General features: G+C 52.4%; 3 protein-coding genes across 5 annotated transcripts; 2 read left to right on the forward strand and 1 right to left on the reverse strand.

Annotated features, from left to right (window-relative positions):
* The first annotated feature begins 394 nt into the window (after window positions 1-394).
* On the forward strand, window positions 395-3,220 carry TSPAN31 (tetraspanin 31). Its single transcript, XM_036866922.1, has 6 exons — window positions 395-623; window positions 1,179-1,346; window positions 1,613-1,693; window positions 2,020-2,151; window positions 2,471-2,584; window positions 2,685-3,220. Exons 1-6 carry the CDS (start codon window positions 561-563, stop codon window positions 2,757-2,759), a joined length of 633 nt encoding a protein of 210 aa, XP_036722817.1. The 5' UTR covers window positions 395-560; the 3' UTR covers window positions 2,760-3,220.
* CDK4 (cyclin dependent kinase 4) lies at window positions 3,146-6,412 on the reverse strand. Of its 3 annotated transcripts, none has more exons than XM_036866919.1 (8): window positions 6,166-6,412; window positions 5,485-5,721; window positions 5,186-5,321; window positions 4,905-5,072; window positions 4,631-4,740; window positions 4,319-4,369; window positions 4,043-4,178; window positions 3,146-3,809 (listed from the first exon to the last, which is right to left on the reverse strand). In XM_036866919.1, exons 2-8 carry the CDS (start codon window positions 5,700-5,702, stop codon window positions 3,717-3,719), a joined length of 912 nt encoding a protein of 303 aa, XP_036722814.1. In that variant the 5' UTR covers window positions 5,703-5,721; window positions 6,166-6,412; the 3' UTR covers window positions 3,146-3,716. The 3 variants fall into 3 exon arrangements, with proteins under 3 accessions (XP_036722814.1, XP_036722816.1, XP_036722815.1); XM_036866921.1 differs by having other exon boundaries at window positions 3,386-3,809; window positions 5,485-5,739; window positions 6,166-6,364; XM_036866920.1 differs by having other exon boundaries at window positions 3,386-3,809; window positions 5,485-5,779; window positions 6,166-6,364.
* A 2,560-nt stretch (window positions 6,413-8,972) lies between these two features.
* Window positions 8,973-13,915, forward strand: MARCHF9 (membrane associated ring-CH-type finger 9). Its single transcript, XM_036865554.1, has 4 exons — window positions 8,973-9,786; window positions 10,859-11,014; window positions 11,640-11,832; window positions 12,084-13,915. The coding sequence occupies exons 1-4, from the start codon at window positions 9,430-9,432 to the stop codon at window positions 12,416-12,418; spliced, it is 1,041 nt and encodes a 346-aa protein (XP_036721449.1). The 5' UTR covers window positions 8,973-9,429; the 3' UTR covers window positions 12,419-13,915.
* Window positions 13,916-15,196: the final 1,281 nt, after the last annotated feature.

Genomic DNA, 15,196 nt, shown 5'->3' on the forward strand with positions numbered 1-15,196 from the left:
GCTTCTCTGGGTGTTCCAGAGTGTGACGCAATAGCAGCGAACAAGGGCGTCATCATGAGGTCACTGCAAGACAAGGGGAAAGGGGCGGGAGGGCGCTCCCTTGAGGGGAGGAGCCCTTTCACCCGGCCCTCGAAGCGGCACCTTCTCTCTCTTCACCAGTGTTTCTCTAGAGCCTCCTCCCTCGGATAAGACCTCTTCCAGCTGCCACCACAGAAAGCTCTGTTTTCAATCCGGGGTTTTGAAGTTTAGGCTCTGGTCACTATGAGAATCTCTGGAAGCCCTGCCCCCAGTTTTAAGTTTCATCCAATAAAGAACCTAAAGGAGGGGCCGGCAGGCGGTTCAGTGACGCAATGCAGATTGATTGGCATTCAGGCCATCGACGTCCTGGATTAGCCCCGAGTTTCGCCAATCCAAAGGCAGGGGTGGGACGGTGCAGGCGCAGAGGATTGGGTTTGGCTGGACTCGATTTAAAGAGACAGAAGCTGTCGGGGTCCAAGAAGACGGTACCCAAGACCCTCCCCCAAGTCCTTGGGCCCACTTGGGTCCCCAAAGCTGGGGAGATGGTTTGCGGAGGCTTTGCCTGCTCCAAGAATGCGCTGTGCGCGCTCAACGTAGTCTACATGGTGAGGTTTTGGAGGTGGGGGAAGCTTCAGGGCGGAAAAGCGAGCAGGGAGAATCTCTAGGGTACTTCCGATGGGGAGAGGGGTGTACTGGGGATTCCGGGAAGATTCCCGGGAACTTCCGGCGAAGAGGGAATTCCTCGGGACTTCCGTGGGATGAGGGGAGACTTCCGGTGATCAGAGGGTTTGTCTGGGGGTGGGGGTAATGAACTGAAGGCTGTGGGCATAAAGGCCCAGCCCTCCCTCTTGTGAACTTAAGTTTCTCCCCAATAGAAGTGATGGATGAAGCTAAATGTTCCATTTTATATTCATAGACTCTACTATCCCTGCCACCTCCCACCCCTGTCCCAGCCATTCTGACCTCTGATGGGAGGAACGCCCAGGGATGCTTCTGGTCCTGATAGTAGCACCTCCTCTCCCTCATTCACACAAAACTCAGTTCTCCTTTTTTGTCCAACCCCCGGGCCCCGCCCCCCCCCCCCCCCCCCCCCCGCCATGGCCTTTGGCTGTGGTACACACTAGAATTCTTTGAGATGTATCCTGCTCTGTTTCCCATAGCTGGTAGGCTTGTTGCTCATTGGAGTGGCTGCGTGGGCTAAGGGCCTGGGTCTGGTGTCCAGCATCCACATCATCGGAGGAGTCATTGCTGTGGGAGTCTTCCTTCTTCTCATCGCGGTGGCTGGACTGGTGGGTGCTGTCAACCACCACCAAGTACTGCTGTTCTTTGTATCCTGACCTGAAGTGATGGAGGCACTGGGGCTCCTGGGAGGGCCGAGTCAGCTAGGATGTTAGTGACAAGGGTAGGAGACCTCAGGGATCTTGGGGATATGTCTCCTTGCCCTCCCTTATACCATACTCTATGAAACAGAAGCTGATTTTATTGTTTTCAACTGACATAATTTTATAAGTTCTGTGACTAGATCAGATGGTTATTATAGGTGGAACATAAGAGTCTAGGACTTTTTGTTTTTTTCCATAACTCTTCCTCTCAGTACATGATCATCCTTGGTTTGGTCTTCGTTTTCCAGTTTGGAATCTCTTGCTCATGTCTGGCTATTAACCTAAGCGAACAGGTAAGAGGGTGCCCTTTCAAGTACTTGATATTTTCCCCCCTCTAACCTCTAACTAACTCCTTACTCTCAGTCTGGCCCCAAAGGTCATTCTTAGGTCCACTACTTCCAGAATCTTGAGCCATTTGCTTCCTCTGGGATGTCTGGCTAATTGTCCATGAGGATGATCCAGAGAAGTGGATAGTTATCATTGTGTCTGCACCTTTGCTTCTGAAGGATGTTAACTCCCTTCACTCGAACAGGGAAACGGAGGCACTTGAACTGGGATCAGGATGTAGGGGATTCTTAAGGTTAGCAGCAAATAATTTCCTTCTGCCTATACCCTCCAGACAGATGTCATCAATGCTTCTTGGTGGGTGATGAGCAACAAGACCCGGGATGAACTGGAAAGAAGTTTTGATTGCTGTGGCTTGTTCAACCTCACAACCCTGGACCAACAAGATTATGCTTTCTGCACTGCAGTGAGTTGGTGTGGGAAAGGGTGCAGGGTGCCGGGGCGGGAATGGTCGGACACTGGGTAAGGCCAATGCCCCAATTGGCAGATTTGAGTTTGAATGTGATTGCCTCTCTCTAGTAGCTCACTTGTATTGGGGCTGTGTGCTGGTGGGAGTGGCGGGGTGGATACAGAGACTAGAGAATTAGCCAAGTGAGATTCCAGTCTGTAGGGTACTGATGAGGAATTGGAAGATAATTTCTAGGGTCATTCACCATAGATATTAGGATAGAGCACTGTAGCAATTCTGCATCCTCCAAACACACATACGTGTGTTTTATCCTCAGATCTGCAAGAGCCGGAGCCCCACATGCCAGATGTGTGGAGAAAAGCTTCTTAAGCATTCAGATGAAGCCCTGAAAATCCTGGGGGGTGTTGGACTCTTCTTTAGCTTTACAGAGGTAACATTCTCTAGTTCCCTTATGTCCTTTCTCTACACCCCTAAGTCTTAGCCCCAGAGATTCAGAATTGGTGCTTATCTCTTTCCCTTTGCTTCTACAGATCCTTGGTGTTTGGCTAGCAATGAGATTTCGGAATCAGAAGGATCCTCGAGCCAACCCCAGTGCCTTTCTATGAGACTTTGGATCCTTCTGACTTCTCTCCTGCTGTCTGCTCTCTCTAAGCTTTTTCTTCCTTCCTTAGGGAAAACCTGGGGTCTATAACCCTTTTTGTTTGAGAAAAAGGAAAGGCCCTTTGCCATGCTCCCTAAAGATGATTGAATAGCTAGGCTTTATGCCTTGACATGTTTTGTTGGGAGCAAGATTATAAGGAATAAAGAAAAACCTTCCTTCCTCTCTCCCTAAGTGGATATGGGAAGCTCCTGGCAGTGCATGAAATGGGATGGGGGTTAGAGTCATTCCTGGCTGTTTCCCCTCTTCTCCCTTCCACATACTAGACCATCTCAACACATCTTTGCTCCAAGAGTAAATCAGGGACAGATCCAGAGAGAAAACCAAGAACTCTTGTAATAAGCAGGACTCGGTTTGGGGAAGTTCAGTGAATACAAAAATAAAAACCATTCAAACTCCATAATCAAAGAAGCAACGTAAGTGCCTTTTCTTCTCTTTAGTTAGTTGAGGGGCTCCACTGACTATGTAGGCCCTGTGACCTAAGGAGAATGTGCAGGGAAGTTCCATCTTCCAAATGGTTTTTTCAAATCCCCAAACGGCAAAGCCAACCAGAGAAAGAAACATTAAAAAAAAAAAAAAAAGACCAGATTTCTTTGTTTTGTTGTTTTTCCTGTATAAAAAAGGATCCCAATATCAAGGTATAGGGAAGGGGAAGAACAAGGGACATACCCCTTGGTGTAAGGACACAGAGGGGGCAAGAGAAGGATAAGCCTCAAAAGGAGGGGTGGGAGGGGAATGTCATTAAGGCAGCAAAATATTCTCTATAAAAAGTTGGAGTCGTCTCCATAGCCTCAGAGATGAAGGCAGAGATCACCTTCTTAGTGGGGGGCTCTCCACTCAAATGTTCAAAGGAAGGGAAATGTTGGCTTCTCTTCTCCTGGTTCTGTTGCAACCATTCCATGGCTCACTCTGGGTTACCTTCTGCCTTATGTAGATAAGAGTGCTGCAGGGCTCGGAAGGCAGAGATTCGCTTGTGTGGGTTAAAAGTCAGCATCTCCTGAGAAGGGAGGCAAAGGTCAGAAAACCATGAAAGAAGATTTCTGCTCACCCCCAACAATACCTGGGATGGGCTATTTTCTATATCCGTCTTTGTGGACAGCCATTCAAAGCAGCAATAAAAACTAGCCCATCCACCAACAAGTCTCAGTAACCACAATGTGTTTGGGTCCCTTTTATCCTGCTCCATTTTCCACCCCAATCTCACCCCATGCCCATGCCCAAGCCCAGTACCAGCAGCAGCTGTGCTCCAGACTCTTCCATCTCAGGTACCACCGACTGCACGGGGCGGGGCCCTCTGGGGGAAAAGGCTCCTCGGGGTAGAGACACATCTCGGGGCCAGTCATCCTCTGGAGGCAGTCCGATCAGGCTATGGGGAACAGGAGAATTCTGGTCAGGAGGGCCCTTCTCCAGCCCCCATCTCCAGGGGCAGAGCCAGTTGCCATTCAGGGCTCAGCAGAAAGAGAAGGACTCAGAATGGAAAACTCTTCCCCTCTGCAGGTCACTTACTCAAAGATTTTGCCTAACTGGTCAGCTTCAGAGTTTCCACAGAAGAGAGGCCTAAGGTGAAAAGAGACATTCATTTAGGTAGCAGTCATTTTCAAAGATATGGTAGTAGAATGACTACTACTTAGTGGCTCAAAACACAGGGTATGGAGAATGAAGGGCTACGAAATTCCTAATTCCACGACATTTCAGAGCTGCTGGTTACGGACAAGGTGGCCAATAGAATTCGAGTGGAAGAGCGGGCAGGGTATGGATGTGGTTTATGAATATGAGATTTGGGAAATTCAAGATGTTCAGGATACTTGGGCCCCATACTTTCGACGAAACATCTCTGCGAAGATACAGCCAACACTCCACATGTCCACAGGTGTTGCATATGTAGACTGCAAAAGAACTTCTGGAGCACGGTACCAGAGTGTAACAACCTAACGGGAATAAGAAGAGTGGATGAGGGCCCTACGAGTTACCCTGAAGCACAACTGCTTCACTAAAATCAAGGATGTGAAAAACACATGCCTTCTCAACTGCTATGGGCAATCACTCTCCTCCCCCAGCCAGAACCCATTTTGGCTACCATCATTCTACTGACCACAGGTGTAAGTGCCATCTGGTAGCTGTAGATTCTGGCCAGGCCAAAGTCAGCCAGCTTGACTGTCCCACCACTTGTCACCAGAATGTTCTCTGGCTTCAGGTCTCGATGAACGATGCAGTTGGCATGAAGGAAATCTAGGCCTCTTAGAAACTGGCGCATCAGATCCTGGTTTGGAAGGGGGAGGTACAGAGAAACTGGGAACTAGGCACCATACCTGAAATCACAACAGATGCTACTACAAAGCTCCCAATCTACCTCTCAGTGTCTGCCCACCTTACCTTGATGGTCTCCACTGGCAAGCCTGGCGGGGGTGCCTTGTCCAGATATGTCCTTAGGTCTTGGTCCACATGCTCAAACACCAGGGTCACTTTGGTCTCCCGGTCAGTTCGGGCTGTGGCACAGACGTCCATCAGCCTGGCCGGAACAAATGGTAACTCACTGAGCAATCATCTTTGACCCAACATGGCCTCCTCTATTCCCTCAGGGTCCCCACTTCTCTCCTGACCACCACTCCACACCTATAGGTTAGGTTGTCTTTTCCCTTTTACTACCCACTCCCAACCCTCCATCTTCTCACCGCACAACATTGGGATGCTCAAAAGCCTCCAGCCGCCGCAGTAAAGCCACCTCACGAACTGTGCTGATGGGCAGGCCCCCTCCAGCACCTCCTCCATTGGGGACTCTTACGCTCTTGAGGGCCACAAAGTGGCCACTGTGGGGATCACGGGCCTTATACACCGTCCCATAGGCACCAACACCAATCTCAGCCACTGGCTCATATCGAGGGGTAGCCATTCTCAGACCAGAGGAGACCCTACAATCACAGAGACTCCTACCACCGAAATTCCTTCCACAGTTCGGATGGTATGAGCCTGCAGCAACAAAGTGACTCCCACAAAAGACATCACAAAGACAACACCAACAGCATCCCGTCCCTTTCCCAAACTTCCATGATGCCGACTCCCAGGTAACACAATGACCCTAACCCCAACCCCTCCAGCCGCGTGAGCTCCTAGAATAAAAAAATGCATTTTCCTTTGGGGCGATCGAACCCCGCACAAGGGAAATGCCACACGACACACTCCCTACATCGAAGACCCTACACCCAGTCCCTGAAATTGCACCTTCCTAAGGCCACAAAGGAACATATCACACCCTGCCCCACTTCCCGCCCTCGAGCGACCCTTCCATAACCAACCCGCGTAGGAAGCCGTGGAGGGCGAGTATGGTCCCCATTCCTGGAAAGGGCTACACTTACCTCACCCCGTGTCTGGAGCTGCGGGGGCGGCCCGTTATCGGGGCCCCGGAGCCGGTTCCTGCGGCGCCATACACTCGAGCTCGGTCCGGGACAGCTGGACGCTACGGGCCCGACCATAGACACAGGCCGCAGGCTAGAGCGGCCCCCTTTACCCCCACCCTCACCATGTGACCAGCTGCCAAAGAGGCGCGCGGAAATCGAGGGGGCGGGGCGAACGCCGGACGTTCGGAGCACGTGACCATACTACTCAGGCGCAGAGGGGCAGCCGGGAGCGGCTTTGAACGAGAAGGGGGCGGGGAGGGGAAAGGGGCGGAGGGGCGATGGCAACCACGTGATCTGTTGCTATCACACGTGACCGCTTGACATTGCTTGGAGAAGCAGAGGTGTGGTTACGCAGCAGGGCACGTGACTGGCTGCCGTAACTCCGGCTCGGGGGTGGGGCGGGAGAAGAGAGAGGGTGGAGTCCAATGCGATGCCATGGCAACCGGGGCCACCCAGGATTCCCAACATTGGGCTGGAAGCCGAGCCTGAGTGCATCTCCAGTCTCACTACCCGTCTCTCACTCTCTCTCCTTGCGGGGAGGTGGGTCGGGGGACGGGAGGTGGTACGGTCGTCTTTCTGCTCCACCGCTATCGGAAAAATATATTCTCATTTGTGTCTTTGTTTCACTCATTCAACAAATTTTTACTGAGTGCTTGCTTCCTGTATTTATGTGGGGGTTTTGTTTGTGTCCTTTAAACTAGTGATAAGGCTATCTGTGAAGATATAGCCACATATTTTATATGTGGTCATATAAAGTAGGGAGTAGACAGTACCCATATGAGGGCAAAACTAGGATTAAAGGACTGATGGAAGGCAGATTAATACAGTAATCCAACAGGAAGAGTGGCAAAGTAATGCCCTTCCCTCTTCCCAACTTTCACCTCTTCCTGGGAGTGTTAAGGCAGAGACCAGATACCTTCTGGCAGAGAAGTTATTGATGAGCCAGAAACAGGAATACTTGAACTTTAAGGTTCTTTTCTGCAGTAAGATGCTATGACATATGTGTGTATGTGTATATATATGTGTATGATACTATATACAGCACATATAGATGGGTAGATATAGGAGTGAGCATGTGCAAGGAAGTTACCACCACGCTGCATGAAAATGACTGTGCCCTTCTGCAAAACCTTGTGACTCCTTATATGGGGTCATTGTGTTTCCCTTTTTTCCCCTATTGCAAGCTTTCTTAGCCCTTGCCCCTCCTCAGAACAGACTTTTCCTAAATAGACTCTGTTCACAGACATCTAGGTAGACAACAGGCAAGTTTCTCTGACTTCCCTTGTCTTACTGGCTCCAACTTCTTTATCTCCCAACCCTTTGGGGGAATGGGAATAAGGGAAGGAAGGAATCAGTGTCTCATTTATGATAAACTGTCTAAAATCTGAAACCATTCTATTACTCTATTTGCTCTCCTTGTGCCCTAACTTCTATTCTCCTTAACCATCTGCCTGAGGATGTAAGAGTTCAGGCTTGAGATTAATATAAACCATGCTCCAGGGCAAAATGGAAGACATGTCAGTATAGATTCCTCCTCTTTGCATTCTGCTTGTTGTAGTTCTGGGCCCTTGCTGGCAAAGGCAACTGGGACACTAGTAAGAAAAATCTCAAGGTCCTAACTGGCTAAGGGGCTTGTGAGGAGTATGTTTCATTGGCTGTTTTGCTAGGATTGGTTGGTCTGTAAACCTTCTGGAAGGCTAAGTGTCTCTGAGTGTGTCAAACTTCCATCCTACACCAGCAGGGTCCACTTTAGCCTCACCCTCCACTCACTGTTTTTAAAATAGAAGTCATCCTCTATGTTGGCTTGGGTTCCAGCCCCTTTTTCTGATTCATTCATCCACCATCCAAAATATTTGAATGCTTCATAAGAGCATTACTCTCCTTAATCACTTTCTATTGAGGATCCTTAGTTTGACAGTCTGTCCCTGATTACATACCCTCCCTTCTCCTGTTAATTACTCTTTTACTAATTAGTTTTTTCCATTGTGTTTGACCCAGTGAGCTCCCCTGGAATTCCTTTTCTCTAAGCACTGAAAAGGAGAGGAGAGGGAGGATGTAAGTGTAAGGCAGAAATAATGTGATGAGGGGGTACAACTGGTTCTCAGGGTCAAGACCCCCATAAGAGCAAAGAGCTAAGCATGTGCGTGTGTTACGTATTGTTCACTTCAGTTGCAGTGGTGGTGGGTCAGGAGAATACCAGGAAAGACACTCATCCCTTCAGCACTCCAGTCTCCCTTGCTCACTCACCTCCCTCACACATTACAATTACACACTTCTGTTTCTCATACAATCCAATTCGATCCCTTACACACTCATCTCTTTTCCATAGTCACACACCGTGCACACGTTTCAGTCTTTTGTGTAAAAGTGTTTATTGCTTGAGTCCATCTCTTGCTCACTCACCTCGGACAGTTGCATAGCTTGCTTTCTTTGCACACTCCCATTTTGCACAAGCCTCTCCCTCCCTGGTGCACCTGCGTCTTTGACCACTCACCTTCCATCCTCACCCGCTCACCCCCCCAACACACACACCCCCATTCACACACCTATTCTACCCGTGCGCACACCCCCTTTCCTTGGCCACTCCCCTCCCTCCATCCTCCCCCGGGCTCGCACACTCGCCCCCGCCTCTGGGGACACCTGCTCGTGCCGGGCAGGGCGGGGATGCGCAGCCGCGGCCACTTCTCCTCCTCTCCCCTTCCCCGCCCCGCCCCTCCCTCCATCCCTCACCGGCTCCCCGGCTCCCGCCCCGCCCGCCCGCCGCTCCGGGGGGGTCTCCGCCGCCGCCGCCGCCGGAAGGAGCCGCCATTTGCCACCGCCGAGCGCACGGGCCGAGCCGGAGCCGCGAGCCGGAGCGGGACTGGGGCCAGGAGGACGGCGATGGGGGGCGGCCCCGCCGCAGGAGGACCGGGGCGCGTAACCCCGGGAGCCCGGCCCGCCCCGGACCCGGACCCGCGGGGCGCGACACCCTGAGCCCCCCTCCCCGCCCACTGCCCCGGCCATGGCTGCCCGCCCCGCCGCCCCCGGGCCGCCAGCCCTCTCGGCCCCGCAAGCCCCGCAACCCCGGCTGTGGCAGCAGTGAACGGCTCTCGCAGGCCCCGAAGACCCCAGCCGGGCTCGGCTCTCCAGCGCGCGCCCCCTTCCCGGCCTTGTCCTCTCCCTTCCCCCAGCCGCCCGAGAGCCCCCCTTGCACGCCGCCCTCCGCCCCCCGGCGCCCGGACGATGCTCAAGTCTCGGCTCCGCATGTTCCTGAACGAGCTGAAGCTGCTGGTGCTGACGGGCGGGGGGCGGCCCCGGGCCGAGCCGCAGCCCCGGGGGGGCGGGGGAGGCGGCTGCGGCTGGGCGCCCTTCGCCGGCTGCTCGACCCGGGACGGCGACGGAGACGAAGAGGAGTACTACGGGTCCCAGCCGAGGGCCCGGGGCCTGGCCGGCGAGAAGGAGCCGCGGGCCGGACCCCCGCCGCCGCCCGCGCCGCCGCCGCCGCCCCCGGGCGCGCTGGACGCCCTGTCGCTCAGCAGCAGCCTGGACAGCGGGCTCCGAACCCCCCAGTGCCGAATCTGCTTCCAGGGCCCGGAGCAGGTAAGGCCCGGTCATCCGGCGGGGCGGGGAGGGGTGGGGCGCGCACCTGGGGCACCCGGGGAGACCGGGAACAGGGGGCGGGGCCTGAGGAAGCTGGGCGGGACCCAGCGCCCGGGGTGGAAGTGGAGTGAGGTTGGGGGGCTTGGCTGGAGACTCCGGGAGCGCAGATATGGCGTGGAGGGGGATCAGGGGTCCCCAGGAAGGGGTGGGGCTTTCTCCTGGGAGGGCTCAAAATCTCTCTCTCCCCTTAACCGAGACACCCTTTCTCGCCCACTTCTCTCACCCCAGGGTCTCTGTAGGCCGAGAGGGCCTATCCTCTGGGAGGTAGGCAGAGAGGAGAATGCTTCTTGAAGGGAGGGGCCCAGCCGGTGCCCTTGCCTTCTTCAGTAGTTCTCTACGTGGGGCACTTTTCTTCACTTCCCATTCCACAACTTTCCTTCTCATTCCAAAGAATATCCTCTGTTTAAATGTTATGGACAAAGTTGTCCCGGGATAGTATGGGGGTGGGGGTGTCTCTATGTCGCGAGAAATTGCTCTTTGATTAAAGGGGAACACCCTCCACTCACACCCTTAGGATTTCCCGCTTTTTGATACGTGGAAACTGAGGACTGTAACCTATCCCAGTCTGCACCACATCTGTGAAATACTTTACAGTGATGGGGAGTGGGTTAGGAAGGCATGGCTCAGAAGCTCTGACCCTCCCTTCCTGTCTCTCCAGATCCTAAGTGGCAGCCTTCCATTTGGGAACCCTTAAAGAGCACCCTCCTCAAACTCTGGAAACAGAGAAGACCCAATATTCACCGGCCATCCCTCCCCCGGCCCCCCAGTCCCTTTCCATGTCTCTTCTATTGGGCCAGGGAAGTTTACCTTGAGCTCTAATTTTTTTCTTTTAGGCTGCAGCCTTAGCTTCTTGCCCTGTTTTGGGTGAAAAGCCTGATTTATTTTTTTATTTTTTATTTTTTTTAAGGTGGGAGACTGACTGACCTGGAGAGGAGGTTTTCCTCTCCTGTAGTAGAGAGGACTGGGGTCGGGTGGCGATAGCTGACAGGAACCCTCCTCACTCTTCCTCCAGGGGGAGCTCCTGAGCCCCTGCCGCTGCGACGGCTCCGTGCGCTGCACGCACCAGCCCTGCCTCATCCGCTGGATCAGCGAGCGGGGCTCCTGGAGCTGTGAGCTCTGCTACTTCAAGTACCAGGTCCTGGCGATCAGCACCAAGAATCCCTTGCAGGTGAGGTGCAAGGGGAGAACTCTGAGACTGGGGCAAGGGCCTTTCAGCAATTAGAATCAGGGACCCTCCAGGGAGCCTATTTAAGCATTTACTCTTGCTTTCAAAGTCACCCTCCTTACCATTGCCATAATTTAGTGTCTGTCTGTAAATCCTCCCTTCCTTCATTTACTCACAAAGACATTTATTGGGTGCCACCTGTGTTCCAGGCCCTGGGACAACAAAAGAGGAAAAGATGGTAGTGCTGCTGCTACTGCTGGTAGCAAACATGTAGAGTTTTCTATGTATCAAGTTCTTGGTGTGTATTAACTCTTTTAATCTTCATAATAATCCTAATAGTTATGTTACTTAGCCAGTAAGTAATGGACTAAGGATTTGGAATTCAAACCTAGATGGTCTGGCTTCAGAGCATCTGCCTGATCATGCCTTTCTAAAATAAGACAGAAAATGATCTCAAACAATGTGAGAGATGCCACATTCTAGATGTGATCAAGGCACAGAGAAGCAGATTGTTAATCCTGCCTGAAGGGTTTCGGGAAGGCTCCTGGTGCATCCTCCTATTCAGGGCCACCCTAATCTGGTCCTCTGTCTCTTTCTGTGACTTTTTGGAGCCTTTTCTCCCACACAGTGGCAGGCCATCTCCCTGACGGTCATTGAGAAGGTCCAGATTGCAGCCATAGTTCTGGGCTCACTCTTCCTTGTCGCCAGCATCTCCTGGCTCATCTGGTCCTCACTCAGCCCTTCAGCCAAGTGGCAACGGCAAGATCTGCTCTTTCAGATCTGCTACGGCATGTACGGCTTCATGGATGTCGTCTGCATAGGTGAGGATACCTCTCTCTCTCTCACCTGCTCAGCATCTTCCTCCAACTCACACACTTAATTTTCCCTGCCCATTCCCTCAGTTTCATGGCCACATTTTCTACCATTGGGGGCCTTTAGGGCTATCTCCCTTCCCTGCTTCTCCAGGCCCTTTGCAAACCCTGTCTCCTCCCCCTGGAGAAATGCTTGCTTAAGTACCTCTGGCCTAGGTCTGGGCAGCAGTTCACCCTGGATTTCTTATCCTCTTGCTCAGGCCTCATCGTCCATGAAGGCTCCTCTGTCTACCGTATCTTCAAGCGCTGGCAGGCAGTAAACCAGCAGTGGAAGGTCCTGAATTACGACAAGACCAAGGACATAGGAGGAGATGCAGGGGGAGGGACGGCAGGGAAGCCGGGCCCCAGGACCTCACGGACGGGCCCCCCGACCGGGGCCACCAGCCGCCCCCTGGCCGCCCAGCGCATGCGGACGCTCTTGCCTCAGCGCTGTGGTTACACAATCCTGCATCTACTTGGACAGCTGCGGCCACCAGATCCCCGTTCCAGTTCCCATTCTGGCCGCGAGGTTGTCATGAGGGTCACCACAGTCTGAACTAAACTCCAGGAGTGGGGATCTTGAATCAGTGCATCAGCCAGAGATAAGCTGTCATGGCTGCTGGAGGTACCACCTGGACAAGGTGTTTGGGGCACACTGCCCCACCACTGAGGATCTCTGTGGGCAGCCTCAAGCTGGAGACATTGTCTGGCCTCTACTGCCCACTGGGTAGAGATGCCTGGATGACATTCCAGCCCCCACTGACAGCTCCTCACACTCATCTTGCGGCAGCCAGTGGGCAGGTGGGGAGAGCATCTTTTCTTCCCTAGAGAACCGTCCTTACCTCAGCTCCTAGGGCCTCCAGCCCCCCAGCTCCACTATGGTGACTTGGTGAAGGGGGACCAATGCCAGAAGAAAGGGGCTGTAGACCCCCCCCAATCCCCACCCCATGGCCACAGGGCAGCTGGCAATAAGACTAGTATACATTGACCTCCCATTCCCTGCATGAGGGTGGGGGTACTTCCCCCTGCTCCTCCCCCCATTGCATGGGGGGAGGGCATAAAGAATCATTTATATGCACGTGGAGACTCCTTTCTCATCTGGGGCTTTTCTGGAGGGTTGGGAGGTGTGGGCAGGTTTCTCTGCAGAGGCTGCAAATCCCAAATGCAGCAGTGGATTCTGAGTTGGAGGTGTAACTCCCACTTGGTGGTGAATAATTCACATTGGCTGCTAGGTGGCAGTGCTCAGAAGTATCTAAGGGGTGGACCTGACACCTGCGTGTTGTGTGATTTAGAAAAAAATCTCTCCACGTGGTTTTCCTGTCTACCTCATAGGGTTGGATTGAGGATAAATGAGGGATAGGTTGAATGCCATTGCAAAGAAAATCAGTGATGGCATAAAAAGATCTCTAGACTAGTTGATGGTCCATTTATTTCAAACAATAGCTGGTTAACAAATTCCAAAATGTTTTTCATCTGGAGTTGCACAGAGCCTTGGAAATTTGTGTTAAGTGTTATAATAGATATGGAAAATATGAGGGGAAATAGACACTGCGCATGTGAAGGATAGTGGTTATTTGCAAGAATGAGAGCTCCTCCATCTCCCTAAACATTGGGGACTGGGGAAGCCTGGAGCAATCCTTCTAGTTCTGGGGATCTTGTGGGTTCTATTAATCCCTACCAGGTAATGTGCTCACCCAGAGAAGTGGTATGAAGTGAATTTGGACTTGTTTGGAGTGAGACAGACAGAATTTCTCAGAGTTATGAGTCTCCAACCCCAGTTTAAGCTACTGCTATGGCAATTCAGGGTCACAGGTCTGATCCTGCTGTGCCCCAGCTAGTGATATTAACTGGAAGATCTTGTGCTTGGAGCCAGCAGCATAGAGGGCTGTTGTTTATAGAGAAGAGGTTTGGGACGGACTGGTTAAATGTCAGCCTAAAGCCTGGTCCCTTTCTCTTGAGGCCTTGGGGCTGTGTATTATATGAATGATGTTGTCTTTTACGTGAACTATTCATCAGCAATTAAAATAATTACTTCATAACATTGCTTAAGTCAGATCCAGAGGCCTTTCCTATTATTGGTCCTTCTCTCAGGGAAGATTCTGCTCTGCCTTCTCCCTGGAAATGTTTTGGGGACAGTGCTTCTCTATTAAAGGTCACATATCCTTGCCCAGGAAATGGTCTTCCCCATCCCTCTCCAAAGGGGGTCTTGGTCGCTGTCCGCGGTGCTGGCACCCAGACTCGCCTGGGAATATAGGAACCAAAGCTGTACTTGGGTTTGAGTTACCTGGAAGTGTTGAAGTGCATCACCTCCAAACTTGGAGGGGATCAAAGTGGAGAGAGGACTGAGGCTGAGCCTCCCATTTTTCCAGTGGGAAATCGTTTCCCAGAGAGATAACCTTCCACATTCCCCACCTGGGGAGACAGAAGGGCCAGACTTCACTGATTTGCCTTTCACAGAATAGCTGGTGGAGACCAAAAGGGAGACAGTAAATCCAAGTGACTCTTAGTTCTTATCCTGGCAGACAGGGCTTAGGTAGCTATGACACAGATGAGGCTTGTGCCAAGCCTGGGCTGTCCCCCACAATGGCCGCACATGGAGGCTCAGACATACCCAAGGGCACAGGCACGCTTACACACAAACACACTGCCTCTGTTTCCACCCTGCGTCCTAAAATGAGGCCCAGTGAGACAGTATGTTCCCCTCCCCTTCAGGACCATTGGAGGTCTTGGTATGGAAGTTGGGACCAGCGATCTGTAGGGTCCTCTTTCTTTCCCTTATTCCACCTTTAAGAGATTCTTGTCCAGGAGAGGGGTCATAAGAACTGCTGCCCTCCTCAAGTGAGCCGTCCTATTTTCCCATGAGGAGTGTGGGTGTGCAAAATCTTCCCCAGTGATTCCAGAGGAAAGGGTCTGAGAGGAAGCTGGGCGTTACTTCCCCTCCAAGCTCAAAACTGCTAAAAATCAGGTCACTTAGGTTCAAGTTGAGCTTAGTGATAGGGAATGGGGGTGGAGACTGAGAACCCAGTAGAGAAGGAGCTGAGAGGAGGGGCAATAAGAGCACACAAACCTTGGTCTCTGCACAGGGCCTTGGGTATACACTGCCCCTCTGTAGGTCTTACATAAATAGATAGATAGCTCCCAGAAGGCCAGTGGCTGATGGAGTTTCTGCAGTCAGGGAGCCATGTCTAGGGCAGGGGCTGAGGTGGTGAGAGGAGGGGGAAGTGTGAAGTGAAATCTCTGTCTCCATCTGCTAATTGGAATGGAGGGGAGCAGGAGGAAGGGGAACAAGTCCTGACATGGGGAGGGTAAGCTAGGCTACAGAAGGAGCTGCAGG

Source organism: Balaenoptera musculus, chromosome 10, assembly GCF_009873245.2.
Source record: "Balaenoptera musculus isolate JJ_BM4_2016_0621 chromosome 10, mBalMus1.pri.v3, whole genome shotgun sequence".
Classification (NCBI taxonomy): domain Eukaryota; kingdom Metazoa; phylum Chordata; class Mammalia; order Artiodactyla; family Balaenopteridae; genus Balaenoptera; species Balaenoptera musculus.

Bases quoted from the DNA above. Each gene is read 5' to 3' on its own strand.
- TSPAN31 (XM_036866922.1), top strand. From the start codon at position 561: ATGGTTTGCGGAGGCTTTGCCTGCTCCAAGAATGCGCTGTGCGCGCTC. The intron at 1,347-1,612 runs GTATCCTGACCT...TCTTCCTCTCAG, and splicing joins ACCAAGTACTGCTGTTCTTT to TACATGATCATCCTTGGTTT. The intron at 2,152-2,470 runs GTGAGTTGGTGT...TTTTATCCTCAG, and splicing joins ATTATGCTTTCTGCACTGCA to ATCTGCAAGAGCCGGAGCCC.
- CDK4 (XM_036866919.1), bottom strand. From the start codon at position 5,702: ATGGCTACCCCTCGATATGAGCCAGTGGCTGAGATTGGTGTTGGTGCC. The intron at 4,370-4,630 runs GTATGGGGCCCA...TTTTCACCTTAG, and splicing joins GCAGAGATGTTTCGTCGAAA to GCCTCTCTTCTGTGGAAACT. The intron at 4,179-4,318 runs GTAAGTGACCTG...TGTTCCCCATAG, and splicing joins CAGTTAGGCAAAATCTTTGA to CCTGATCGGACTGCCTCCAG.
- MARCHF9 (XM_036865554.1), top strand. From the start codon at position 9,430: ATGCTCAAGTCTCGGCTCCGCATGTTCCTGAACGAGCTGAAGCTGCTG. The intron at 9,787-10,858 runs GTAAGGCCCGGT...CTCTTCCTCCAG, and splicing joins GCTTCCAGGGCCCGGAGCAG to GGGGAGCTCCTGAGCCCCTG. The intron at 11,015-11,639 runs GTGAGGTGCAAG...TCTCCCACACAG, and splicing joins GCACCAAGAATCCCTTGCAG to TGGCAGGCCATCTCCCTGAC.